Source organism: Aspergillus stella-maris, assembly GCF_047715825.1.
Source record: "Aspergillus stella-maris strain CBS 113639 unplaced genomic scaffold BDV14scaffold_18, whole genome shotgun sequence".
NCBI classification, from domain to species: Eukaryota; Fungi; Ascomycota; class Eurotiomycetes; order Eurotiales; family Aspergillaceae; genus Aspergillus; species Aspergillus stella-maris.
In genome coordinates, this window is record NW_027396812.1 from 56,124 (window position 1) to 81,416 (window position 25,293).

At 51.2% G+C, this 25,293-nt stretch overlaps 10 protein-coding genes across 10 annotated transcripts; 5 read left to right on the plus strand and 5 right to left on the minus strand.

Moving 5' to 3' along the window:
• Nucleotides 1–3,105: 3,105 nt before the first annotated feature.
• On the minus strand, nucleotides 3,106–5,041 carry BDV14DRAFT_198707 (uncharacterized protein; the record flags this gene model as incomplete). Its single annotated transcript, XM_073773018.1, has 2 exons — nucleotides 3,106–4,203; nucleotides 4,250–5,041. 2 exons carry the CDS (start codon nucleotides 5,039–5,041, stop codon nucleotides 3,106–3,108), a joined length of 1,890 nt encoding a protein of 629 aa, XP_073629542.1.
• Nucleotides 5,042–5,989: 948 nt separating this feature from the next.
• On the minus strand, nucleotides 5,990–6,653 carry BDV14DRAFT_170871 (uncharacterized protein). The gene has a single exon (XM_073768286.1). The coding sequence runs from the start codon at nucleotides 6,232–6,234 to the stop codon at nucleotides 5,995–5,997; it is 240 nt and encodes a 79-aa protein (XP_073629543.1). The 5' UTR covers nucleotides 6,235–6,653; the 3' UTR covers nucleotides 5,990–5,994.
• A 57-nt stretch (nucleotides 6,654–6,710) lies between these two features.
• On the plus strand, nucleotides 6,711–7,952 carry pfy1 (profilin). Its single transcript, XM_073768287.1, has 5 exons — nucleotides 6,711–7,008; nucleotides 7,076–7,091; nucleotides 7,203–7,287; nucleotides 7,366–7,500; nucleotides 7,574–7,952. Exons 1-5 carry the CDS (start codon nucleotides 6,981–6,983, stop codon nucleotides 7,700–7,702), a joined length of 393 nt encoding a protein of 130 aa, XP_073629544.1. The 5' UTR covers nucleotides 6,711–6,980; the 3' UTR covers nucleotides 7,703–7,952.
• Nucleotides 7,953–8,390: 438 nt separating this feature from the next.
• On the minus strand, nucleotides 8,391–9,740 carry BDV14DRAFT_170875 (Got1 family protein). Its single transcript, XM_073768288.1, has 6 exons — nucleotides 9,630–9,740; nucleotides 9,368–9,539; nucleotides 9,253–9,279; nucleotides 9,110–9,158; nucleotides 9,033–9,048; nucleotides 8,391–8,959 (listed from the first exon to the last, which is right to left on the minus strand). The coding sequence occupies exons 2-6, from the start codon at nucleotides 9,396–9,398 to the stop codon at nucleotides 8,663–8,665; spliced, it is 420 nt and encodes a 139-aa protein (XP_073629545.1). The 5' UTR covers nucleotides 9,399–9,539; nucleotides 9,630–9,740; the 3' UTR covers nucleotides 8,391–8,662.
• A 715-nt stretch (nucleotides 9,741–10,455) lies between these two features.
• Nucleotides 10,456–11,010, minus strand: BDV14DRAFT_198710 (uncharacterized protein; the record flags this gene model as incomplete). The annotated part of the gene is made up of 1 exon (XM_073773019.1): nucleotides 10,456–11,010. The coding sequence occupies one exon, from the start codon at nucleotides 11,008–11,010 to the stop codon at nucleotides 10,456–10,458; it is 555 nt and encodes a 184-aa protein (XP_073629546.1).
• Nucleotides 11,011–11,284: 274 nt separating this feature from the next.
• On the plus strand, nucleotides 11,285–11,923 carry BDV14DRAFT_170879 (DASH complex subunit DAD4). The gene is made up of 5 exons (XM_073768289.1): nucleotides 11,285–11,326; nucleotides 11,392–11,448; nucleotides 11,501–11,545; nucleotides 11,597–11,681; nucleotides 11,737–11,923. Exons 1-5 carry the CDS (start codon nucleotides 11,324–11,326, stop codon nucleotides 11,763–11,765), a joined length of 219 nt encoding a protein of 72 aa, XP_073629547.1. The 5' UTR covers nucleotides 11,285–11,323; the 3' UTR covers nucleotides 11,766–11,923.
• A 278-nt stretch (nucleotides 11,924–12,201) lies between these two features.
• BDV14DRAFT_198712 (actin-related protein ARP5) lies at nucleotides 12,202–14,662 on the plus strand (the record flags this gene model as incomplete). Its single annotated transcript, XM_073773020.1, has 5 exons — nucleotides 12,202–12,397; nucleotides 12,457–12,777; nucleotides 12,824–13,761; nucleotides 13,806–14,582; nucleotides 14,630–14,662. The coding sequence occupies 5 exons, from the start codon at nucleotides 12,202–12,204 to the stop codon at nucleotides 14,660–14,662; spliced, it is 2,265 nt and encodes a 754-aa protein (XP_073629548.1).
• Nucleotides 14,663–15,982: 1,320 nt separating this feature from the next.
• BDV14DRAFT_37532 (uncharacterized protein) lies at nucleotides 15,983–17,047 on the plus strand. Its single transcript, XM_073776645.1, has 4 exons — nucleotides 15,983–16,333; nucleotides 16,409–16,512; nucleotides 16,589–16,711; nucleotides 16,830–17,047. The coding sequence occupies exons 1-4, from the start codon at nucleotides 16,187–16,189 to the stop codon at nucleotides 16,993–16,995; spliced, it is 540 nt and encodes a 179-aa protein (XP_073629549.1). The 5' UTR covers nucleotides 15,983–16,186; the 3' UTR covers nucleotides 16,996–17,047.
• A 1,264-nt stretch (nucleotides 17,048–18,311) lies between these two features.
• BDV14DRAFT_170888 (uncharacterized protein) lies at nucleotides 18,312–18,957 on the plus strand. Its single transcript, XM_073768290.1, has one exon. It carries the CDS (start codon nucleotides 18,513–18,515, stop codon nucleotides 18,684–18,686), a length of 174 nt encoding a protein of 57 aa, XP_073629550.1. The 5' UTR covers nucleotides 18,312–18,512; the 3' UTR covers nucleotides 18,687–18,957.
• A 28-nt stretch (nucleotides 18,958–18,985) lies between these two features.
• On the minus strand, nucleotides 18,986–25,246 carry BDV14DRAFT_170889 (RNA helicase SLH1). Its single transcript, XM_073768291.1, has one exon. The coding sequence runs from the start codon at nucleotides 25,189–25,191 to the stop codon at nucleotides 19,102–19,104; it is 6,090 nt and encodes a 2,029-aa protein (XP_073629551.1). The 5' UTR covers nucleotides 25,192–25,246; the 3' UTR covers nucleotides 18,986–19,101.
• Between the last annotated feature and the right edge of the window lie 47 nt (nucleotides 25,247–25,293).

Genomic DNA, 25,293 nt, shown 5'->3' on the forward strand with positions numbered 1-25,293 from the left:
CCGAGCCACTACCCACCAATGGAGTCATAATGTCCTCTGGGAACCAGACAATCAGCGCTGTTCCTCGGTGGTGATAGATGACTGGTGATAGATGACCTCTCGATTATCTTTACGGGAAGAACCTGCGCTCCTACTCACTCTCCGTGGGCCCAATGGAGTGTCCTATACTGTGTGCAGATGTACACATCCTATGCACGTCTGGCCAAGAAAAACACCAGACAATGTACCTCTGCGCCGGGTAAGTGACAACTGACCCGTAGATCATCGCTGCCGAGAAGAACTCGCATTTCTGTCAAGTTCGTGGTCCTGATATCCATGGGATATCTGCATACACACACTCTTTGCACACCAGGCCAAGCAAAGCACACATTGACTTTGGGGAAGACCATCCGCTGAGGAAGACAGGCAACGGACCGCGCAGGAATGAATTAGAGGGCCCAAATCCCGGGCGAGTCCGTTATTCTCGTGCCATGCACCACAGACCATGCAATCTGTGCACCGTGGAAGCAGGAAGGAATCATCATTAAGCATTGGAGATCCAGAACCTGGGCCTTGTCAACAGGAGGACCCGGAAAGAGTAAACGGAAATCAGGCATCGTGACGGCACCAGAACCTTTCCAGGATCAAAACCGAGAAGGAAAACAAGACCTTTTCCATGCCTTGTATACACGCTAGCAAACCATAGACATGGTGGGATGAATCGTCAGAGCGCACTCCACCCGAATGGATAAGCAGCCACGCGCGTCGACCAGGGAAGCAAAGCGAAGTGCCCTCGTGATCGTAAGAAAAGATCACATCATACAGAGTAGAACCCTCTGACACCCGCCCAGCATGCAGACCAGTGATCATGGAATGGAAGGACACTCCATGGTTATTCGGAAGACCCCGAGACGCAAATCTGGGCAGATGCGACTTAGATACTGTGGATCTGTTCCTGGAGAAGGGGGCAGATATAAATGTGACATGGATCACTAAAGACGAGAATGAACGGATCCTCCTGGGCAGCTCTGCTAGCCCATTAGGTTTTTCCAGCTAGTAGGTAGAGTATACACCACTCAAAGCTGCACATTTTCGACGTCACAAGGTGATGGAGGACTAGTCACCTTATCCATCGCGCCGGCCAGCACAGCAGTGGGTTGACCACGACCACGAATTGCCTTCTCCGGCTGCGAGGTTTTGTCGACACACCAGGCACCAGGCACCAGGCGGTTGTTGTTGTCCATAGATCAGGGCGACTCACACTTGCGAGATTTTGATCCCATCCAGCACAGCACTCATTCGAACGCAACCGAAAAGCGCCGTTAGGCGGCTTCGAATCAAGAAGGTCAGACCGAAACAAGTTGCCATTGGCTGGATAGGCCTGGCGCACCAGTACGAGCATATAGTGCCAGGTCACGGAGCCGCGAGGAAGAAGAATTCAGGAATAGGGAAGGAAGTATTGAGGATTTTTATAGGTGCTGCTTTGGGAGTCTAAGATGGATCTTTGTCTGAGTACTTCTTCCACCAAGGGTAATGGTCTAAAAATCAATAAGAGAACAAGTCCACTATATCAAGTCCCAGTCCCATTCTCTATCCATATGTCCCCACTCTAACACTTCCCAGGACGACCACCCCGACCTCAAAGAGGAATACCTAATCGTCGCACCTAGCCTCCGCCCGATCGAAAAATGGCGCAACCTGCCAGAAAACGCCAAATGGGTGACGAAGGAAAGCGACTACTGGTATACCTTCAACCTGGAACGGATTGAGAATTTCGGGGATTCTTTACCAAAGTGAATTGGGGTGCCTGCGTCGTTCGTCGTCTTAGTCCCGGGACAAGCGATCGCGTTCCGCGTGCTTCCAGAGATGGTGCTGTTGGTGCTGGTTCTACGGGGGTTAATGAAATGGGTGATTTTGTGGTGTTCCGGAATGCTAGGCCTTGATCTATTGATGGGGGCGTTGGGTAGTTGGTACCTTTGATATCTAGGTAGTTGATTGTTGATAATAACCTGTGAGTATGTTGATCTCTTTGGTACTTGCTCGTGTGCTTGCTTTCTATTAATCCACCTTACATGCGAAATAAACAACTATTTATTCTCTAGATGTTTTACTTTGTAAATACCTCAGACGGTGCCTAAATGAATATCTTACTCGCACAGAAGTCGATAGCTCCTCGATGAGATTGGGTCTTGTCATCTATAGGTAATCTCTCCAGTTTCCCTGGTGCAGGTGTAGATGCCCGGCAACTCCTGGCCGAGCCAAACTGGTATAGTAGGTAGGTACTTTATCTTGCAAGCCGAGATCCTACCAATATTCCAAGCACCCAGCGTACCTTAATTAATCCTTTAGCAGGGCGCCGAGAGCTCAGGTCGTTGTCCTTGGCTATATTTTTCTATGTGGCTCACAGCATGTATTTGTGCCGCCGACCTAGATTAGACCGAGGTTAACGATACCCATCCCGTCCGCTTGGCCTAGGCCTAGAGGGATGAGGTGTGCTTAGGCATGGCGGGTGGTTGAGAGTCTAAAGAGTGATTCTCTCTACATTGCACACTTCTTGTTGGGATTTTTTACTTCTATTTTTGAACGCCAGTATGGTTACCTTTTTTTCTATCTTTCCTTCGGTCTTGTGAAAGCTGGGGGGTATTGGATGTACTTATATGTATATGTACATCTTTATATGACACTAGAGAGGTGGTAATGAACAACGTAGTAGTGTGAGTAATACATGTCCCTCACACTCTATTGGATGAAATTAATTCCAGAAAATGGGAAATGGTTTAGATGGCTCTAGGGAGCAATGCAAGTACAAACGAAAGAAAAGAAAGTGATTTTGAGCAAAAGGACGGGCCGAGCATGCTCAGTCCGGAAAATCCAGTCCAACGCCAGCGCCAACTTGAAGGGTATGTAGTATATAGATATGCCCTGACTGACACCCGACCCGAACAAACCCATCCATCTAAATGAAGAAAACCTTGCGTAATCAGCAGCGCAATGCCAAAGCCCAAGACCCAAAACCCAAGCCCAGAACCGGAACGATACCAAAACGCAGAATACAAGCCCAAAAAGGTAATTCAAACCCATCCCACCCAAAAACGCCCACAAACAACCCAAACCCCCAATGGAAACCTAAACCATCTCAATCCTCGCATCCTGCGACAACCCCGGCCGATGCCCAATCATCGGCCCAGAAACCATAACCGCCCTCGCCTGCCCCGCAACATTGAATGTCGGCGCGCGCGTGCGCACAGGAACAATCATCTGCTTCTTCCCGCGTGAAACGGAAACAGAGCGCGCGATCGAGACTTCGATTGTCGGGATTTCGGCTTGCGAGGAGGTGCGGGATGTTGTGCGCGAGTTTGAGGTTGAAGCAGATGAGTTGGGAGGGGAGGGGGTTTGAGAGGGGGAGCGTGAGGGGGGCGAGTTCGTGATGGTGTTGGTAGTGGTGTTTAGGCTGGTTGTGCTGGTATTGTTTGAGGGGGGGAATGGGTGGACGTTTGCGAGGCGGGATGATGTTCGGGGTGGTGGGAAGAAAATTGGTTTTGATTCGAGGCCTGGGTTGGATGTACAGGTTGAGTCGATGGATATTTGTCTTGGTTTGGATCTAGATTTTGATGTTGTTCCCTTCTCGGGTGAGGTGCGTGGTGGGGAGCGAGAGAAGTTGCGGATTGTGCTCGTATTCATGGGCGACATGATGGGCGAACTTGCGGAGGTGACTATACTCGTAGCCGTAATTGTTGACCCGTCGCTGCTTGTTGAGTCTGATCGTGATCTGATCTCGCGGGTGTTGATGGTCAAGTTCAGGTTCTTGGCTGGTTGATCGGATTGAGAAGAGGTTTGTGGTTTGCGGTTGATGATGTCCCAGTTGGGCTCTTTCATGCCGGGAAAAGTGCGGATCGGTTCGACTTTGTGGATGAGGAGAGGCTCATCGTTGGAGCCAATTGACGTTCCGGAGAGGAATGAAGTCACGGATCCTTGGGCGCGGTGGAAGGAGCGTGATTTGGAGTAGATGTCTGGTGTTAGGGTTCGCTGGGCGGAGAGGGTTTCTTGTGATCGGTTCGCAAGGGATGATTGAGTTCTGCGTTGCGGGTTGGGGGCTTGAGGGAGGTTCTGCGTTCCCAGAATCTTGGAGGCCTTGCTGACGGGCATTGTTGGGAAAAGTGTGAAGTTTGGAGATCGAGAGAGGGCGGGAGATGTTGCTCGTCGTTGTGGAGCCGGGGGTGGTGACTACAAGAATCAGTATGAAGCTGTCGTAAATAATGACACAACTTACTTCTCTACCAGGAATGGTCAAATTATCCAGCGTCTTGCTTCGCCGATCCAGCAGCGAAGGTTGGCTCTTGCTCAGGAGACCACCAAACATCACGCTGTACCTTTCCATCTCGACTTGAGGGATCTCAACCTGGAGGAACGTACCCGCCTTGGGTTTGGAGGAGCCTTGCTGCGTCAACGCTTCGTTCTCCGATACAAGGCACGGCCATACTTCGGTGTTCTCAATCGGTCCAGTTTCGCTGCCGGTCCACGGCCTCCGTCGGCCCTGGTAGTCTACTGAGTGGGTAGAGTCCTGCTGATGTTGGGGGCCGTCCCCAGCGCGGACCTGGTAGAATGGTTGGTTGGCGTTGGGGGCCATTGCATGCTTGGCCTTGAATAGGCCTCCGATCTTCCTCCACTTGCTCGGCTTGCGTTGCAGTCCTGTTCGAGACCGTCCATTGTCGAGTGTTGGAGGAATCGGTGGTGCTGGTGTCCGTATGTTGTGCGGTTGCAGCATTCTAGGGCTGCCCAGGGCAATGCCAATCATGGACTCGTCCACGCCGAGATGGGCATTAGAAGCTAGGGTAGTCTGAGATACTGGAACATCCGCTCGAAAATCGAAATCAGAAGCGAGCTGAGCCTGGCTTCCGGACTGTTCAAACTGGAATACTTGAGGGGTTGGACGGCTGTAGCTGACAGCATGATTGATATCGCGCAAGTCATCTCTCGGCATGGCGTCTGTGAATCTCAAGTGCGGGTTGGAGATTCCCTTCTCCTGCGGCGTACGCGATTTGCCTAGGATTCCTTTGGCCATGGTCAACTAGGCCTGTTTCATAGGGTCGTATATTAAAGTCGTATAGGTGAATGAAATAGGGTTTGTTCTGAACTAAGGAAAGGTGAGAATTAAAAGGATAAAGAATGGACAGTCTTCCAGAAGACCGAAGGTGAGTGCGAACTGAAGCGTCAAGAAGGAACAGAAAGCATAACCAAAAGGAGGAAGCGGGTCATGATATTAAAGGGCCATAAACCCATCGGCCGTCCGTGACAGGACGTGTCGGGGATATGGTGGGCCCCGTGGTCTCACATCTAAGATCCAACTGATATGAGACAATCTAAGATTGATTAGCGCAGGGCCAGACGCAGCCAACAGGAGACAGCGATATAGATTAGTGCAGCCGCCCAATTCAGCCTTGAAGGAGATGAGGCGGGCCAGTCAGAGTTGGTTGTGTCTTCTACATTTTCCTACGTGTAAGCTGCTTATCTCAGAAGGTAGAAATACGAGATGTGGTTGCGCAGAGGTTAAAATGGCAGCCCGGCCGGTAGATATGCAGCGCTCGGCGTGAGAGGATCTGGCGCACGATTGGTTTCAACTCATTCTGAAACCGGGCCCGCTCAGCCAATAACCGAGGATGACGCCAGGTCTCGGAGATCTAATTTAACGCGATAGCCTTGTCATTCTGTTGAGAGCTGGACTCTTCCGTCGAACTCGAACGTCCAGTCTGAACTTCCGATACAGTGTTCGTGATGGTGGGCCTTGGGCTGTGCCCCTGAGACGGATCTTCAGTTTGAACAACAACCATTATCGATGCTCGTCATATGTTCTCCGCTCCACGCGGTAGAAACTTGAAGTCTTGCCTGGTCCATACATCAAGGCGGTTGTTCGGGAAAGTTAGGGCAATGCAGCGCGTACTTGAGGGTTCACTGCAGCTGGGGTGCTGTGGTACAAGAAAGTGAGGCCGAGTATTTTCGCGCACCTCCGACCGTGCTTTAAAGACAGACAGTATCATCGCAGACTGCTAAGCTTATGTCGAACTGGTTGTATCGCGTAGAATTTCCAGTGAAGTGATGGGATGTGAGACTGCAGGAGGAAGAAGAAGCCCAAAGCGGACAAGGGCTACGAATGATCGGCACCTGACATGAGCAACACGTGCCGGGCCGTTCTGCAGGACAACATTGATATTGCAGGAGATGAGATGTTAGGAAAACAACATATAAAAGTGTTTTCATTGGACTCGGAAATGTTGAGGTCCTGAAAATGAAGCTCAATTGTATATCAGATGATAAGCAGCTCAGGGGAATTGAGACAAGCTAATCGTAGTTAAGACGGGCCGAGTCCGTGAAGCCCCGTCGTTTCATAACAGGTTCACCCTGAGAATCAGAGTTAAAGACCCTGCGCCAAGCTGACTCGTATTGTGAGACTATTCGGGATGTTGGTCCCGACTCCTGACTGAAGAGCTGTGTCTTTTAGGGTAAGTCTCGAGTCGGTGAGCCGATTCTCTTGCGGGCGTACGGAGTGCTGCATTTGTCGTAGTCTGGTAGGGCACGGTTGGGAGGATCTGTGAGGCCCTGATGGTAAGCTTGGACCCTGCATAGTCTACTGTTACCATGCATCAAAGAATAGAACTCGGTGCTCTGTAATTTTTCAGAGACAGTGTAAAGACAACATGGATTGTAGGTAGGTACCTACAGTACCTAGATGGAATGGCGGGGCATATGTTCCTGCCTCAGGCCAACACCCCCACCTCACGTTCACCTTCTTTCTGCTGAGCTTCGCTTCTTACCGACTCTCTTCTTTTCTCCTCGCATCACAGCAAATAATATCTTCAACAGCCCTGTCGCTGGTCGATCTTCCTTTGTTCCCTTGAATCCTCTATCCCTCCCAGCTCATCTCCCTTCGTGGTTCCTCAGCCGAACCTCGCATCTCCACCGTTTCCCCTTTTCCGTTCCCCGCTGCTTGTTTATCAACCGTTACCATGGGTGCTCACTCTGCTGTCTGGCAAGGTACGTCTCTGGTGTCCCTGATCCCCTTCCATCGAGCCCCTGCAGCTAACATGCATCTGTCATTCAGGATACGTCGATTCCAGGTACCGTTCCTCACCTCACCTCACCTCACCTCCGCCATTACCCCGCCCCAACCAAATGGGAACCTCCGCGACCTCCGCATTCGTACCATACTGACCCAAATAACCTCGCAGTTTGATGGGATCTGGCCAGTTCGACAAGGCCGCTATCCTCAGCGCTGACTTCAGGGAAGTCGAGGCTACATCTGCTGGTTTCACCGTACGTTGCTTCTCCATTCTTATACTACCGGTTCCGACCGAGGCCATCTTCTAGTCCGCATCGCTGACCACAGTGCAGGTCACCCCCCAGGACGTCTCCAGCATCGGCTCTGCCTTTGGCGACAGCTCCTACGCCATGCAACACGGCTTCACACTCGGCGGCGAGAAGTTCCTCGCCATCAAGGCCGATGAGCGCAGTGTCTACGGCAAGAAGGTATGTCGGCTCTACCCCGTGCATCCTTCATCCTTCACAACACAGTACTAACGGTTTACTTCCAAATCAACAGGGCAAGGAAGGCGCCATCATCGTCCGCACCCCCTCGTGCATCCTCGTCGGCCACCACCCCGAGTCCGTCCAGACCACCAACGCCGCCGCCGCCATCGAGAAGGTCGGCGACTACCTCATTGGTGCTTAAGCTAGATAAGGCTGCGACAGTGTCGCACGGCTGGTACTGGGGCTAGACTTGCTTGGAATCAATCAAACAGACAACATGTTTGCCGAATGTAAATCATGATGGTGCTTCTTCCACTTTCGCCTACTTTTACCATTACTCTCTTCATTCTCGTTTTCATATTCATCTTGATCTCGTCCTGCATCGAACGCGTAAATAGTGCAGCATGTACTTTATGGTACAGAATGAATCGTGCATACTTCATTGAATAATCTTCTCCATTGCAAACTTGAGTTATCGTCTCGATTATTGGTATTTCCAGGTCTGCGGGTGCACTGCGGACTGTCGTAGTTCGAAATATATAGTCTAGTATATCTTATACCAGGTAGTACTTCGCTAGCATGTACTTTGCCATTTCTCAATGCGCAACCAGGCTTATATTTTACCAACAGTCACCTATTTATCATCTATCAAAGGTTTCTACTCTGTTTCTGAATGCATGTGTACTGCGGACTGTACGGAATCAACAATACTGTATGTATTGGGCTCTGTATACGCTAGCAGCTATTGAGTAACATCTACCTACCAATCTACCTACTTTCTAAATTCTCAAGCTGCAACTGGGATTTTCTTTCTCTAGATATCTATGATATTCAAAAGTTTGAACATCGTGTCATATCGTAAGTTCAGCAGTGCGGTGTGCAAGACCTCAGTCCCGGCACACCAACACTTGTCATTAAATATTTAGGTATGTAGGTAGTAAGTAATACGTAATACGTAATCGTAGCAATATAGACATTACAAGGATGGACGAAGGAGCACCATATCCTACCTCGGCAGGTGGCAGGTTGGTACGCACCCCTTGTCTCCATCCCTCTCTAATCGACACCCCTGCCGCTCCAGCTCCTAGCCCAACTCCTTCATTACCATCTAAATCTATCCACTCGCCCTCTTCAACACCACCTCAAAAACCCTCGACTTCACCTAAACAGGCAGCTCCGCGTTCCGTCTCCCCCCAGCAAGAATCTCCAGGAACCGCTGGATATAAGGCCCCACAACAGGGACATTCCCCACGAACCCGCCAATCGTAACGAGGAAGTCTCCGAAGAGGATGAAGAGGCCGTAGAGTTCGATTAGGAAGCCCGTCAATGGCCACCGGAGGAGAATGAGGAGGATGCCGAAGACGAAGGCGGCTGTGCCTTTTAGTTTTTGGCGGCGGGAGAAGAAGGCGAGGGTTTTTTCGAGACCGATTATTAACGTTAGGCCTATTAGGAAGAGGATCTAGAAGGGATTTGTTGTTAAAGAGGGGTGTTTGGGGGTGGGGGTGTGAGAGAGACGGTGGTAAAGAGCGTACGTTTCCCATTGCGAGTCTAGTTTGACAATTTGTTAGTTATTGAGCCTGCCAGTTTGGTGAGAAGGGCTTCGACATACAATGACCGATCAAAGAACATGAGGACTCCGCCGAAGAGGAATAACCCTCCTATTTACACTGTTAGTGACCATGCTTTGCGAAATCATGGATGTCGCGGCGCAACGAAGCACGCATGACGGGATTGTTTGGAGAGGAAACGTACCACCGGAGCAAAATATAACACCAATTTCTAGTGAACGAGAAACCATTAGTATATCTGGCTCATTTATTGTGTTGCACTTATCGCGTCCCGCTGACGAACTCGGAGTGGTGCTCACTTTGGTTGTCCGTCATCCATACTGAGGGCATTTTGGGCGAGATTTTGTGGTTATCGTAACGAAGAGGGGAATGAAGATGTGAGTGTTGGGACTTGCGGCGGGCCCGAGGAGTCTAGGAGGTAGGTAGAGCAGGCACGCGACAACAGCGGTTCGAAGGGACGACGATCTGAATCTGGATTTGTTTGTGGAGGTTAGCAATCGGCGGCGCGCTGATAAGGAGTCGGTGCTTGGTAGGGTGCTTGAAGTGCTTCAGGGTGCTTACCAGGCAAATAGAACAGATGTACAGAATTTTATCTTGTCGAATCATACACCTCACGTCGTCTAGAACCACAGAATGAATTCCAGGTCAATTTGTGAGATTGTAAACGTTGAGCAGTGTCGTTGCGACGAATAATCCAAAAATTCTGCCGTGTTTGGATCGCGGCAGGACGGCGCTAGTGACGATTTAGCAGGCGGTCGGGGCTCTGGTTAGATCCGCACAACGACCGGCTTCAAGCCCGAAAGCTCTTCACTCTCCCGAGCCGCGTCGACAATTTGTTTACAACTCGGTGGCAATGCCTTGGTTGGCAAAATTGCATAATGCTGCAATTCGCTGAAGTCTACAACGAACCAACGGCAATGAAAAGAAACATGACATGATCTCTATTCCCTAACGGCGGAGCTGCGGCCTCAATCCGTTCAACAGCGAAGCTGAGCATGATGAGCCCCCTCAACAGCTCCTCCCTATCTATTCCTAAAAAACAATTCGATACCTCCCCATGAGCTGTCTACAGCCACCGCCGCGGCAACAGTATCCTCGGGTACTGTAACTGATGTTCCGTCGTGGAGCGTCGGTATGAGTCGAGTGCTTCGAGCACAAGGCGAAGATCAACCGTATATACATACAAGATCACGAATAAGCCGGAGCGCTTTCTTGAGCCTGTCTCGAAAGGGGCATGGTGGGTGGAAGAGCTTGACTGTGTTGGTCGTACATTCCCGAAGTAGTTCTAGATTTGTTGTGTTAGAGAATCAAACCATCTTGACGATTGGTCTCTTACTCTTGCTATAATGCCAATCTGTCGTAGAATTGCCTCACGTAGGCCAATCCATTATTTAAGCACAACATGAGCAGCCCGCAACTCAAGATAGTTCTCAGGCACACCCTGTCCCAGCGTCCGAATCACCCCAAAGACCTCCTTATCATGATACCGCAGCCTCGTCTTGGGATCGGTATACGAAGCCGGCAACCCCGTAATATCACAATAAGGCCTCTGCTGCGACGGATGCAATGAAGGCGCAGACTCAATATTCGTATACGTAACAGACGGTCCTGAAAACGCCGCGCGCGCGTTCTTCTCAAGGACAAGCGTCTGAAGGCTCTGCGCGGCCTGCGCGATATTCGCGGGCTTGCCCTCGGCGGGTGTCTGGCTTCCGTTCGTGCCCGTCCCTGCGCCTCCCGGGGTTGTCGCGCCGGAGTTCGCTTGTGTTGCTAGCGACGAGGCTTCCTTTCTGGAGCTTTCGGAGAGGAGCTGCTTGACGTTCTTGTTTCGGCGTTGCGAGGGACGCCAGGTTTGGCTACGGAAGGGGCGCGGAACGGTGGCTATGTCGAGGCTGTCGAGGAGGGCTTGGTGTTTTTCGTTGTCGGCTTGTGTTGGAGGCGCCATGATGATGGATTGGTGGTTTGGATGAAGGGCGATGGGAGTTGATGCGGTTTGAAGTACACGAGACTTGAAGTTATGGTTTTTCCTTGGGTGTGGCAAGTGGGTGGAATTGAACAGGTGTATGTAGCGAGACTTTCGATTGTAGAGTAAGGGATGGATGAGGAATCGCTGTACAAGAGCGGACGTTATCAACGTACTGAATGCAGGACTCCCGAGAGTCATCTCCGCGACCCAGTCACGTGCACGTTCCGCTCAACAACGGCATCAACAAACATCCTCTCCATCAACAGTAACAACCAGAATTCAACAAGCAAAGATGGTGGGTCTGCTAGCGGACTCTATAACCTGCCTTCTGTAGGCGGTTGAATGCTAACAAATCCACAGGAAAGTCCTCACGAGCACCAGCAAGCCCTCATCCTGTCGCGAGTCATCAACAACGTTGTATGCCCCCCACGTTCTGATGAATCCTCAGGAATGCACTGACAACCACCAGCAAAAGCTGAACGAGGCCGTTGCGGACATGAACACACACCTCCAGGTAGGAAAGCCCAAATGTTTCCGCTGCCTCCCCACTAACATATTGCTCCAGGGCATCAACATCCAGAACATGAACGTTGAGCTGGTCGCGCAGATGTTCAAAAACTACCAGTCTAATGTTCTCTTCCACTTAGAAGGTATGCTCTTGCTTGCAGGTCTAAGTGAGGTGCAATTACTGATCAACGAACGTAGCTACTGAGAACTTGAAGGAACCGTCATAAATATATATCTCAGCCGCAGAGGGATTAGAACTTAAGATACCACAAATTCAGTTATGAATTATGATTTATCCCGACATCGTTGATCTCCTACTGCCCGCTACTCTTTTTACCAAGTCCATTGATAACCATCAGTTTTGGACTTCAGTAAATCTTTGTAAATTGTAGTAACCTCGTCAGTACTTATATCCAGGGCGGTCTTGGCGATGTGATGCGGCCGGCGGTGGCCAGACTTTCCCTTTCCACCGCGTCGGAGCTGGGGTCTCCATCCGCCTTTCTCATTGTCGCCGCAAACCACTTCCACTCCCTTCGACTACTGTCACCACTTGCGAAGCTCCATCGCCGAACGCCCTCCGGCTGCTTTGCTTTTGCATACAACAGGCCGCAATGCGGTGATTGCGCTCCAGAATCCTGAGTTCTCCGATTGACCTACGACACCATGGCCATCACCTCCGTGCAGTCGGTCCTCCCTGCTCGCTACTCCATCAATTCCACCGAGCAGGGAGCTGCCAAACCTCCGCCGAAAACCTTCAATGTCCACGAGCGCCCTTTCAAGGGCTACCAGCCCCCCCAGACTGACGGTTACGAAAAGAGCAAATCCAGTCCCGATACGAGCGCCATCGTTATCGACAATGGTACGCCTCGACTTGCTTTGTACTGGAAAAGAGCGATAACTGACATGCGTTTTTACTAGGGTCGCATCTCGTCAAAGCCGGCTGGTCCTTCGACAAGAATCCCCGTTTCATCCTCCCCCCTGTCATGAGTCGCTACCGAGACCGCAAGCTCAACAAGACTTGCCAATTCATCGGTCATGACGCTTACGTTGATGCGACCACACGCGGACAGCTCCGATACGCGTTCGACCCTGGTAGCAGCGTGGTGGGAAACTGGGACGTGATGGAAGGCGTGCTGGACTACCTGTTCATCAAGCTGGGCATTGACGGAGCGAATGGAGGCGTCGACAGGCCTATCGTTATGACCGAGCCGATCGCGAACCCGAACTACCCGCGGAGAAGTGAGGATAGTCCCGCGCAAGGTCTGAGCTGAGCTGACAGTTTTAGTGATGAACGAGATTCTCTTCGAATGCTACTCTGCCCCGTCGGTCGCGTACGGTATCGATTCACTATTTTCCTACCGGTATAATCGCGGAACAGATGGGTTGATTGTTTCGTCTTCGCATACCTCGACGCACGTGATTCCTGTTCTCAACTCCAAGGCTATGCTTTCCAACTGTTCGCGCTTGAACTTTGGTGGAATGCATGCTTCAGAGTACCTGCTGAAACTCATGCGATTGAAGTATCCGACGTTCCCCGGAAAAATGACGGAGTACCAGATCGAGGATCTCGTGCACAACCATTGCTATGTATCGAAGGACTACGACCGGGAATTGAGCCGCTACCTGGACTGGACAGGACTGGAAGATAGGGACCATGTCATTCAATATCCATTCACCGAGCATATTGTTCCCGAAAAAACAGAAGAGGAGCTTGCTCGAATCGCAGAGAGGAAGAAAGAGAGCGGAAGACGGTTACAAGAACAGGCCGCCAAGATGCGATTGGAGAAGTTGATGAAGAAGGAGCAAGAGTTGGAATACTATAAGGACCTACAGAATGGACTGCAGTCGGAAACGAAGAAGGAAAAGACGCGCATTTTAGACGCGGAGGATCTGAAGGATGAGGCACATCTAGATCGACTCATTCGCGACCTCGAGAAGTCCATCAAGCGGTCGAGGAATAAGGATCTTGGGAACGAAGAGCAGGAAGAACAGCAAGAGGAAACCTTCCCACTATTGGACGTCCCGGATGAGGAGCTGGATGAGGCTGGGCTGAAGGAGAAGCGCCATCAAAGACTTATGAAGTCGAACGTCGAGGCTCGGCAACGAGCAAAGGAGGAGAAGGAACGGGAGCAAGCGCGCAGAGATGAAGAAATCCGACTCGACCGCGAGAAGCGTGAGAATGATCCTGAAGGGTGGGTTGCTGAACGAAGAGCACAGCGCCAGGTAGGCTAATACAGCAAATTACGCGACTACGCTAACATCTACAGAACCTCCTACAAAGAATCAAAGAACGCGATCGCTTCAAAGCCGACCTCGGCAACCGAAAATCGCTCGCCAGCCAGATGCGCATGAAGACGCTCGCCAATCTTGCCGCAGACGGTCCCAAGAAGCGACGAAGAGGAGGTGACGATGATGACTTTGGTGCGAATGACGAAGATTGGGGTGTCTACCGAACAGTAGCCACAGGCGAGGCAAGCGACGATGAAGAAGAGGAAGACCTTGGCGGGATGCTCGATAATGTGGAAAAAGAGCTCCTCGAATACGACCCCGACTTCACCGAGAATCACACTCTCGCCGCCCAATCCGACTGGACAAAGAGTCTAGTGCACGTTTTCCTCCGCGGACCCTGGCCCTTCGACGCGGAAAGCCAGCGTGAAGCTCACCAAATCCATCTCAACGTTGAGCGGATACGCGTACCAGAAGTCGCATTCAAGCCGTCCATCGCCGGTATCGACCAAGCGGGACTCGTTGAGATCGCAGCAGACATTGTTAATCAGCGCTTTTCCAACCCAGAAGAGCAATCACGATTACTCCGCGATGTTTTCCTAACGGGCGGCAACACGCTCTTCCAGAACTTTGACGAGCGATTCCAAAATGAGTTCCGCGCGTTCCTACCTCTCGAGGCTCAACTCAACGTCCGTCGCGCGACGGATCCCATTCTCGATGCTTGGAAGGGAGCAGCGCAGTGGGCCTCCGGATCGGGATTGGCCAAGTCGTCGATCTCGCGCGAGGAGTACTTGGAGAAGGGTAGTGAATATCTCAAGGTATGTTAACCATCTTCATCACCGTCAAAAAGTCTAACAATTAGTAGGAACACGATCTGGGCAACGTTACGTCTTGGTAGGACGAGCGGGAAGAGGGCGTGTTGGAGTCGGCGTCGGTAGGGTACTTGATCTGTTAGGCATTCAACTACATCATCGCTGCATTGTTTAAGCTTAAGCTTTCTTTACACGTTTCAAGCCACCAAGCACCTAGCAAGTAGTCTAGTCCAAGAATAGTCACTGGCGACATGAGGTCACGCTGCCTTGGTTAAGCAAGGAGTGCGCTTAAGCCAGAATAACCTTCTCCCTCACCAAAAAAAGGTCCCTGTAGAAAGTAAAACAGGAGCGAAAGAAGAGCGGTGAATTCCAATCCCAACCAACACCAGGTAGGTCAGTTATTGCTCAACGTGCGACAGAACAATGTGAGGAGCCCAATGGCGGGCAGTTGCGTGGTCTCGGCCCGGCTCTGTCGGATCTGCATTTCCTGATTCCCAATTTCCCTTTCTTGGAGGAGGGAGTCATGGACGTCAAGTGGAAGGTCAGATGCCACACGAGGTTTTCCCTTCAATGGTCTAATGGTTCCGTCTGATCCGGGTGTCATGCAACCAATAATCGCTACCAGTAAGTTTAGTATTGTATGGTTTTGTCTGCTGGCGCTTGCTGCATCCGCAGATCATATCCCGTCCACTAGCTACCTTGACTTGGCAATTGCAGCCCTAGCTCACTAGCTCATTAGCTCTTCTGCACGAGCTGGCTCTAATTAGCTTGGATCGAGCTCTGCCGGTCTTTTCTTGTCTGTAGATCGCAGGTCACACAACCACACCACTCCCGGTCCGGCACTGGCCATTCTGCTCGGGATAGGTCAATCGCTTCCTCCTTCTCCGGATCCCGGCTTTGCTGGCTAGCTGGGATTGGTTGGATCGGTGTTCAACGCTTTTGCTACTTGCTTCTGCTTCTTCTGCAGACGGTTTGGATTGGGTAGGTTATCGTGATTTGTGACGCAGGTATGAGCTGGAGTCTCGACTCTGGAGAAGAGCATCACGGGGTAAATACGAGATACCCCTCTCCCGCAAACAGCATTTTCGTTCTGAAATGATGGGACTATTGTGAGGTAGATGTGAAATAGAGAATCCATTGCCTTTTGACTGGTGATAAGTGATGGGTGATAGAAGCCGACGATAGCCATAGCCATAACCATAGCCAGCCCTACTGGCCCAGTCCACCCAGAGCTCCAGTGGGTCTCTGCACCCTGACGCAACTGCGTGCCCTATTTTCTACCTGTCGGCATCGTCTTGTCTAGCTTGTGGTCTGACCACTTACCATCCCGGACTGCACTCGACGAGTCTGATGCAATGCTCTACTCAATCCCTGTTTTCCACGCCCGCATGCTTGTACGCTCCCCTTGTGCGAATATAAAGAGCCGACTCCCCGCCTGCGAGGCCGTTTCTCACTTGCGTTGCGTTGCGTTTCTTTGAGATCAGCCCTACCTTATATACATCTCACTGCTCTCCTGTATACCTAGTCACCTCACGGGTACTTGGACAGAGTCAACACATATACGAAATATCCATATTTATCCTTGACGACAAGAAATAGGGACAGCTACCATGGCCCCCCGTCACGCCCTCGCCCGCCCACTCCTGCTCGTCACGCGCGTCCTGCAGTGGACTAGCGCTGTCATTGTCATGGGTATAACCTCGTACTTTATTAATCGTGGTCCGAGGGGACAGCATATTATTTATCAGGAGGTTATTGTATGTCCCATCTCCAACTCTATCTACCTCACCTCACCTCATGCAAAATAACTGTACTGACATATTAACCTGCAGTCCGTCCTCTCAGTCGTCTTCTTCCTCCCCGCCTTCCTCTCCCCATTCAAACCGAATATGCTTAGCCGCTTCGTGTTTGGTATTGATGTTGTGTTTTCGTATTTGTGCGTGAATCGTCCTTCTCAACCCTCAAACACATCAAGAACATAAAACGTACTAATGAATATCTGTTGCATCTAGATGGCTCACAGCCTTCATCTTCGCAGCGCAAGACTACAACTGGCACAACTGCTACCTCAACGCGCCTCCATTCCTAGGATGCAGTAAGAAGAAGGCGAATGAGGCTTTTATCTTTTTGGCTTTGTGAGTGTCTTACCTACCTTACCTACCTATCCACCCTTTTTTATTTCCCTCTCTTCTTCCCTTCTTTTCCTGCTCCCTCATTCCCAAGTCGCAGGCTAATATTGGACTCATCAACCAGCATCTTCACATTCATCGGCATGCTCCTAGAACTCTTCTCATTGTGGTCTTATCGCCGCGAACATGCGACGCCCATCGTTGAGAAGCATGAGCATGGCGTTGCGCCTGCTGCTGGGACTGTGGGGCCTGCACCGCCTCATGATGGGCCTGCTGTTGCTGTGCCGTAGGTCAAGGGACTACCTATAAATGGATGTCTTGATTGGTGTATGGAAAGGGAGGAATGAGGTGGAGGCTATTGGGGCTGGGTTATATGATTGGAGGCTGGAATGCGTTAAGGCAATTGGATTGACTGGACTGGGTGGACTTGATTCAGGCTGAGCTGCGCTCTTTCAAATTCCTGGACTCGAAGGTTATGGTGGTAGTAATAATGGTCGCGAAGGCAAGAGTAGGATCGATGGCACATGGGGATATTAGGGTCTTTTATTGAAGATCTTACTATAGGCATGAATGTACGTATTGTTCTAATTTAATAATAATGCTAAAAGAAACCTTTCGTGCAAGGCTACTTGGTACAATGTATCTCCCTTTGCAGTGCATCACATTTGCTACGATGCCCCTAGTAGGAGTCGCAGGCCTTCCACCATCTGTACTTCTACCACAATCCTATTTAATCTAGTTTTTTTTATTATTGTAGGCCGTGGGCCATGCCCATGTTTAATCGTAGGCCAGTATCTTTCTCCCGTTTCAGTCGCCTTGCTGGGCTAGGCCAGGTTTAAGGCACTTGATTTGCCGGCCATTGCCATTGTCCCTGCCACTTCTTATCTAAATATCAACCTTGCTTTTCTTGGTCCCAAGCACCTAATTAAGACCAGTATTGATTATATGTAAAGACCCTCTGGTGGGTACAAGTAGAGTAGAGACTAGGTCTTGAGCTTAGTGTAACTACTAAATACAAGGCATGGGACTCCAAGTAAAGGAATGGTCCAGGGGAACCAGAGACAAGGGTTACCAGCATGGCCTCAAAAGCGCCAAAAACTAGTTGCTTCCTGGTAAATTCCCCGAGAGGTTAAGACGGCCGGCTTGAGTAGCGGCAGTTCCTGCCCTGCCATCATCCTGCCTCCATCGACAAGAGTTTTGTGTCTGCCAAACCGCACATCTTCTGGATCATGCCGCTATACTTGGCTTTTTTACTCTTTTGGCAGCCGCGGTGATTGAATACCGGCGTCGAACTGCTCCCTTAAAGTGCAAGATGAGTGAAGCCTCGATGCATGCCGCGAGCCGATTAGAGACGTTCTGCAACTCAACTCACTTTTGGCGCGCAATTTCGCAGTTAGGGTTAGGTCTGTAAGGGTGCATTGGAGGCTGAGTAAACGGCCTCGGGTACTACCTATGTTGGCTGGAAATAGAATGCATGTGAGCGCAAAGAAGATGGGGTCATTGATCATACTCGGATTTGCGCGGCATACTAGATACTAGATACTAGATATGGTGTGTAAGATGTCCCGCTCAATTCAATATCCTCAATCAGGTGTATTAGATATATGGCCATACTCCCGTCCTTGCGGTAGGTCAATCGAATTGACTGCTCAATATGGCGCTAAATGTATTGAACGTGTATTGTTACGTATGCCATGACCTAAGTGCCTAGTATCTAGGTATCATTTAGGTACCAAGTCCATAAATAAATAGCCCTGTCCGCCCAAGATCATCCTCTACTCATGCTACCTCCAACCAAGAGCAAAACATGGACCCTTTCACACAGTTACCCCCCGATCTCACTGCTCAAATCCTAATCTACACTGCAAGTTTCTCTGCGGTCGAAAGCGCCATTTCAGCGTCCCTTCGAGTTCATGCCATCTTCCAAGCCCAGCCCACCATTCTACGCCGCGGAAGCCGGGGGAGAAAGTACCACTGCTAACGCTGGAAGGAGAGGAAGAGGGAGAAGAGAGGTTTCTCCCTGTGATACCTAGAGACCTGGATGAGATGGCGCGGATTCCGATCGTCGATTATGATTCTAGGTGGTTGGCGCTTGTTGGGGTGAGTTTGCCCTGTCCACGGACGTGGGATAGTGTTGGTGGGAGGAGGGTGGAGGTTGTGCCTTGAATAATCTATCCGGATGTGCTGGGCTCAGGAGAGTTTGCTACGGTCGTATGTACCACTTATAGATCTTAACAATTGGGATAAACAACGGCAATTTGTAGAAAACTATGCTCAAATGTCTATTTCATAGTGTCATGCTCAAGTCGTAAGCATTAATCTTTCGAAAAACGATTATACCCCAATATATCCTGTATCCCAGAGCATAAATAACACGGGTGAAAGAGCGGATTTGTCTACTCCTTAACAGGCGCACTCCCCTCATTCACAACCTGCGTACTAGCAGGACCCGCCTCAATCTCCTTCGCCTTCCCCTTTCCCTTATCACCACCAACAGACACAGAAGTATCAACATCAACCCCACTAAGAATCCACTCCATCCCCGGATACGAGTCGCTTATCACGCGAACATTAACACGTTCCGGAACAGGCATACCGCGCGGAAACTTTACTGTTGACGTTGTGCTTATCGGTCCTCTGCCTCCGCGGAAGTTACCGCCCTTGCTTGAACCAGGATTCTTTCCACCGTTATTGTTTCTATTATTCTGGTCACGGCTCGGCCACGAGACTCTCTTCAGCGCGAGCAAATCGCCGTCTGCGCCATCGGACTTTGCGCCACAAACCAGTAGGAAGAAGCCCTCTGTTTGGGGCTTCGGGAAACGGGGCGCGTAGATTCTGAAGTCTGGGTTCGTGGGTGCGTTCTTCCGAGTAAGCGAGACTGTTATACCGGACGAGTTGGACCTAGGCGTGGAGATGGTCACCCGCGGGAGGTGGTTCGTTGCCTTTGTGAATTGGTTGATGGTGTGCGGTGGGAGGTTTAATTTAGAAGGGAGGGATGTGAGGGCTCCATGCGGGAGGAAGGTTAGGGCTGTAAGAGAGGTTGGCAGTGGTGATTTCTTCTCTATTTGTGTCGATGGGTCGACACCTGGGAGGATGGAGAGCGGGTGGTCTTCAGGCCATCTACCGGACTTGATACACTGCAGTAGCGTGATGAATGTAATGCAAGCAGCTGTGTACCCCAGCTCTGCCATGGCATCGATAGAAGCCTGAATGATACGGATACTCTGATCAAGGACCGAAGTTTGATCACCGACGTAATCCGAGATGGGCAGGTCAATGCGGGACATGTAAGCCTGGAGAAGAAGGAACGCCTTGACGTGCGGATCCCACATGGGTAGATCGCCCATGGGTTCGACGGACAGCGGTAGATTACGCGAGAGCTCGGCGTTGATGAGATCTTCGTTGTGACGAACAGGAAGCTCGTCGAACTCAGTGGCAGAGCACATCCAGCTGAGGACGTCATGGAAGGATGGCGCCGGCTTTGCATGCGCGAGGAGGTACCGAATCGTTTTATGTGCCAGGTAGTAGTAACTCATAATCTTGCCGAAGGGAGTCGCGTCGACGTCGCCGGTTCCAGAGTCGAAGATAATGCAGGAAGATTCGGAGAGCTCTCCGAGAGACTTGTCGACCAGGTCAATCATGAAGTCTTGCGCGAGGGTCTGTGCTTCTAGGGAGTTGTGCTGGTCTGCTGAAATTTCAAGACCATAGTAAGACGGGTTCTTGTGCAGGCGACGGAAGAAGAACGTCCAGGTCAGGTAGTCGAGAGCATCCTGCTTGGTTGTGATCGTCCCGGCAGAGACTTCAGCGCCCAAGTGGTTATCAAGCACTTTGTGCAGGGTCGACTCAACGGGGAAACCGGTATGCAGGAAGTGCTTGTAGAACGCCTTCTTCGAATCCTGCGTGAAGATACGAGCAATACCAGAGTCGTCAAACTGCGGACGTCCGGCACGACCCAGCATCTGCAGAACATCTGTCAGATCCATGTCCTTGTATCCCTCTATCTTCGCATCAAAGTACTGCGTCCCCTTGACAACGACAAGATGCGCGGGAAGGTTAACACCCCACGCAAGGGTACTTGTAGCGACAAGAATTTGAATCTTGTTGTTGGCAAACAGCTCTTCCGCTAGCTGGCGGTCAGACTCGACCAGACCAGCATGGTGCAGGCCGATACCGAAGGAGAGTGCCTCGCGCAGAGCATCATCCTTGACTCGTTCCAGGTTCAACTGCAGATCGTCCTCCGACATACGGACGAACCGACGGGGATTATCCTCCATACCGCAGAAATTGATCAGATCCTTTGCAGTAAGTCGGGTTTGTCGGCGCGAGGCAACAAAGACAATCACTGGCTTCTCAGGAGAGTGGCTCTTGATGGCCAAGAAAGTGGGTCGGTTCATCGACTGCATCAGCGGGCAGAAACCGCGCTGTTCAGGGAATCCATCAATGAAGATCTCCAGCGGAACGGGACGAACAGAGTGTCGGAAATTGTACAATCCTTCCTTTACTCCTAGCCAGTTTCCAAGGTCCGAGGCATTGGCACAAGCCGTCGACATGCCCATCAATCGAACCGAGCCCTTCGACTGCGACGCGATATAGTTCATTCGAGAAACAATGATCTCGAGAATAGGTCCACGATCACCGCCAAGCAAGTGAATCTCATCAATAATGACCAAGCTGACCTTTCGGACGTAGTCTCTGGTCTGCCAGCTACGAGAGATACCGTCCCACTTTTCGGGAGTGGTGATGATGATATCGGCGTCTCGGATAGTTCGAGTGTCGGGAGTGTTGTCACCCGTCAACTCAACCAGCTTGAGGCCCATAGGTGCTGTGACTCGCTTTCCCCAATCCATAACACGCTCCCGAACGAGAGCTTTCATAGGGGCAATGTAGACGACCTTTGAGCCTGGGCGCTCTCTGAAAGCCCACCACATAGCCAGCTCTGCAGCCACTGTCTTTCCACTACCAGTCGGTGATCCAAGAAGCACGTTCGCAGCAGTGTGGTAGAGAACATGGAACAACTGCGTTTGCATGGGATTGAAGTACTGAAAGCGCTGTCCATAAAGCTCTTCCAAAATTGGGTTATTTAAAGCAGAGATGGGCAGTGGCTGCAAGTCAAGAAGATCTGTATAGACACTCTCCGTATCCGGACGAATGAGGTGCTGGAATGAGATCGGGGTGACCGTCTCCGCGCCCAACCACCGATCAGAGATTGCTCGAACATAGATCTGGCTCGGTAATGGGTCTGAGAGGGGAATTGTAAAGTTGAGTTCGTGGTCATCGTACAGCTTCTTCCGGCTGAGGATGAAGTACTCGTGGTGGTAAATCTCAGACGTTTCGGAGTTTTCAACCCAAACCCAGTACGACTCGGAAGCGCCATGGTGGCGGTCGTTCCAGGAGAACTCGGGGTAGAGCATCAGGCGCACGCGGAGAACATCCCGGTTGAGCGGTGCGATCTCGGCCTCTACGCTCAGTGTCGGGAAATTATCAAGTAGCTTTCCAAGCGTCTTACCCATCTTCTGGTTGTGGACGAGATCACCAAGCTCTGCGGTTTCCATGTCCCGCATTGACTCTATAGAAGAAGCTGGCAGTCGCTCATCAAGGTTCCTCAGGACCGGCTGGGGTAGGTCGAATTGGCGGAATGGGTGGTCGAAAGACCACATTTGCTTTTCGATTGACTTACACATGGAGAGCAGCACCTGGCATTGATAGCCCCAGCGTCGGTTCAAAGCGATCATGAACAGGGCGCGGCAAATACGCGCTGCGTTCTGCGCGACATAGCCCATATCCGAGACCAAAGCAAAGTCTTCAATCCGAGCGCGGGAGATGAAGGATTGGAGCAGAATGTTGGTCTTTGCTTGAGCAGAGTCATTGCCTCCGTCTACTTCGGTCTGAACTGCTTCTTCGCGGAGTCTGGTGAGTTCCTTGGACTCGCTATCGCGAGACTGTATGTTGTCGAATTCGCCACTCATACTGATCATTCGAAGAACATCTGCTTCGCCCGATCGAGGTCGCATCAACTCGTTGAAGATTTCTACACTCGTCTGAAGGACGTAATATTGACTTGCAATGCGACCAACATCTTTAGCGCGGAGCTCCTCTGTCTTTTCATTGTAGATAATCATCTGGCTCTTTTGAAGAACAAGAGCAGCTTGGATGATAAGTTGGCGGCGTCGAAGCACTAGTCCAGGGTCGTCGACCATTTCAGTATAGTCTATGCCGTAGTTCCGTGGCTCGCGCTTCATACGCACAAAGAGATACGAATAACCCAGCCATTGCACCGCTTCAGAAACTGAAGTGACTGTACCAAGGGCAATCTCAGCATTCAGGTTATCCACGAGTCGACCAGAGAAACGCGACTCGATTGGTTGCTGGGATGTGACTGCAGAAAGGTAGTGGTTGAGCTTGTCATGGGTCGTGCAAATGAAACCAATACCAGTATCCTGGAACTGAGGACGACCAGCACGACCGAAGATCTGCATGACGTCCAAAATACCCAGGTCAACAAACTTACCCTCTTGCGGGTTGTAGAGTTGGGTGCCCTTAATAACGACAGCCGCGGCTGGGAGGTTAACACCCCAGGCAAGAGTAGCGGTACAGCAGAGAACCTTGATGAGACCCTCGGCGAACATTCGCTCCATGAGGTTTCGATCGCTTCGGCTCATTCCAGCGTGGTGTGTGCCGAATCCACTAGAGAAGAGATCGCGAAGCTCACGGGCACGTGCATGTTTCATGTCTCGGAGAGCGTTGGAGTAGCCCTCATGTTCATGGCAGCTGAAGAGCGCTTCACAGCCGTCTTGAATGGCCATCTGCTTTAGCATTCGAGCGGTCATGACGGTGTCTTTACGCGAGTGCACAAAGACCATAACCTGATGGCCACATTCAAGCATGTCTCGGACCTTTTCAAAGGCAACAGTATCGATGTTGTCGCGAGATTGTTTCGAGCCAGGCTTTCCTTTAACACCGATGAAGTGCTGTTCAAGAGGCACCGGTCGAAAAGACGAGTCGAAGAAGAACAGTCCAGCCATTTTGTTGACCTTGAGGAAATCGGCGACATCAATGTAGTTTGGCAGTGTGGCCGACAAACCAACAATGCGAATAAGCGACTGTGTGCTTTCCACCTGTCGCTGAGTACGAGCAACCAACGACTCAATGACCGCACCGCGCTCATCATGGAGCATGTGGACTTCATCAATAATTAACAAGCGCACCTTTTGCACGAGCTCTGTATCTCCCGTGCTTTTACGCGTCACGACATCCCATTTCTCAGGGGTAGTGACGATAATCTGGGTTTCCACAATCTCTCGCTTCGTCAACTGCATGTCACCAGTCAGCTCACGAACCTTGATTCCGAGCCACGCGAGACGCTTCCCGAGCTTCTCTGTAACTTCAGCAGCGAGGGCCTTCATGGGAGCCACGTAGACAATCTTGAAGTCGTCTACGAGAACCGAGAACTCGGTAGCATCAGGTTCTTCGACGGGGTTGGGGACGGTGTTCTTTCCAACGGCGTTAAGGATAGTCAGCATAGCAGCGTCCGTCTTACCCGCACCAGTGGGGGCACAGATGAGCATGTTCTCGCTGGTCTTGTAGGCGACATCGTACAGTAGACTCTGCATTCTGTTCAGAGTCTTGTACCCCTTGAACGTGCCCTGGCAGAGACCATCCATTGACGAGATAGGAACGAGCTTCTGCTGATGTGCGAGGGTTCCAACCTTCGCAGCAGGAACCTCGATTTCTGTATACTTCGGCTCGTCAATCTGCCTACTCCCCACCGGCAATCCATAGCTCTTCCCATTGAGCGCCAATGTATTCCTCGAGTCGTGCGTCTTGAAGACATGCGGATACTTCGGTCCCTCCCTCGACTGCTCCGACATCAGCGTCGCATTCTTATGCTCGTAATCCTGGCGTCGAAGAGCCTGCTCCCTTTCCGCCCTCGTCTGCAAACTCCCCGACGCCAACCCATCCGTCTGCGCCCATGTCTTCTCCGCACTAATACCGCTCAAACTCCCTAATATATCCTTCCGATGCGCAATAAGCTCAATCACAAAGTCCAAATCGTCAAATCCCACGATCTCCGCAAGGGCCATCTGTAATTCGTCATCGCCGCTATCCGCTGCCAGCGCAGCAACAAGCTGCTGTTCTATTTCTGCCGCGTCGAGACCCGGTTGCTGCACCGCGAGGAGCTGGCATCGTTGCTGTAGCCATGTGTGGTCGTACTGCGTCGACGACGAAGGCGGGGAAGGTAGGTCGTCGGTGAAATCGAGATCGTCGCTTGTTGACTCGTCGTCGGAGCTTATGAGGTCCCAAACATCATCGACTGTTCCGGCGGAAGAGGAGGGCGTGTCGAGGTCTAGCTCTAGGTCGCTGCCATATGCGGGCTCGTTGGCGGCGGCGGCGGAGGGGTCCTTTGTGAGGTTCAGGTCGGCGATGGCCTGGCGCATGGCCGCTAGCTGGGCGAGCCACTGAGACTCGATTGAGTCCGTTCCATTCATTTTGTGGCTTTTAACAATTGCGGGAAGGGGTCAAGGTGAGATGGGGAGAGTCGCGAGTAAATATTGTAAGAGAGAGAAGCTGTGAAGTGCGGATTCTCGGTG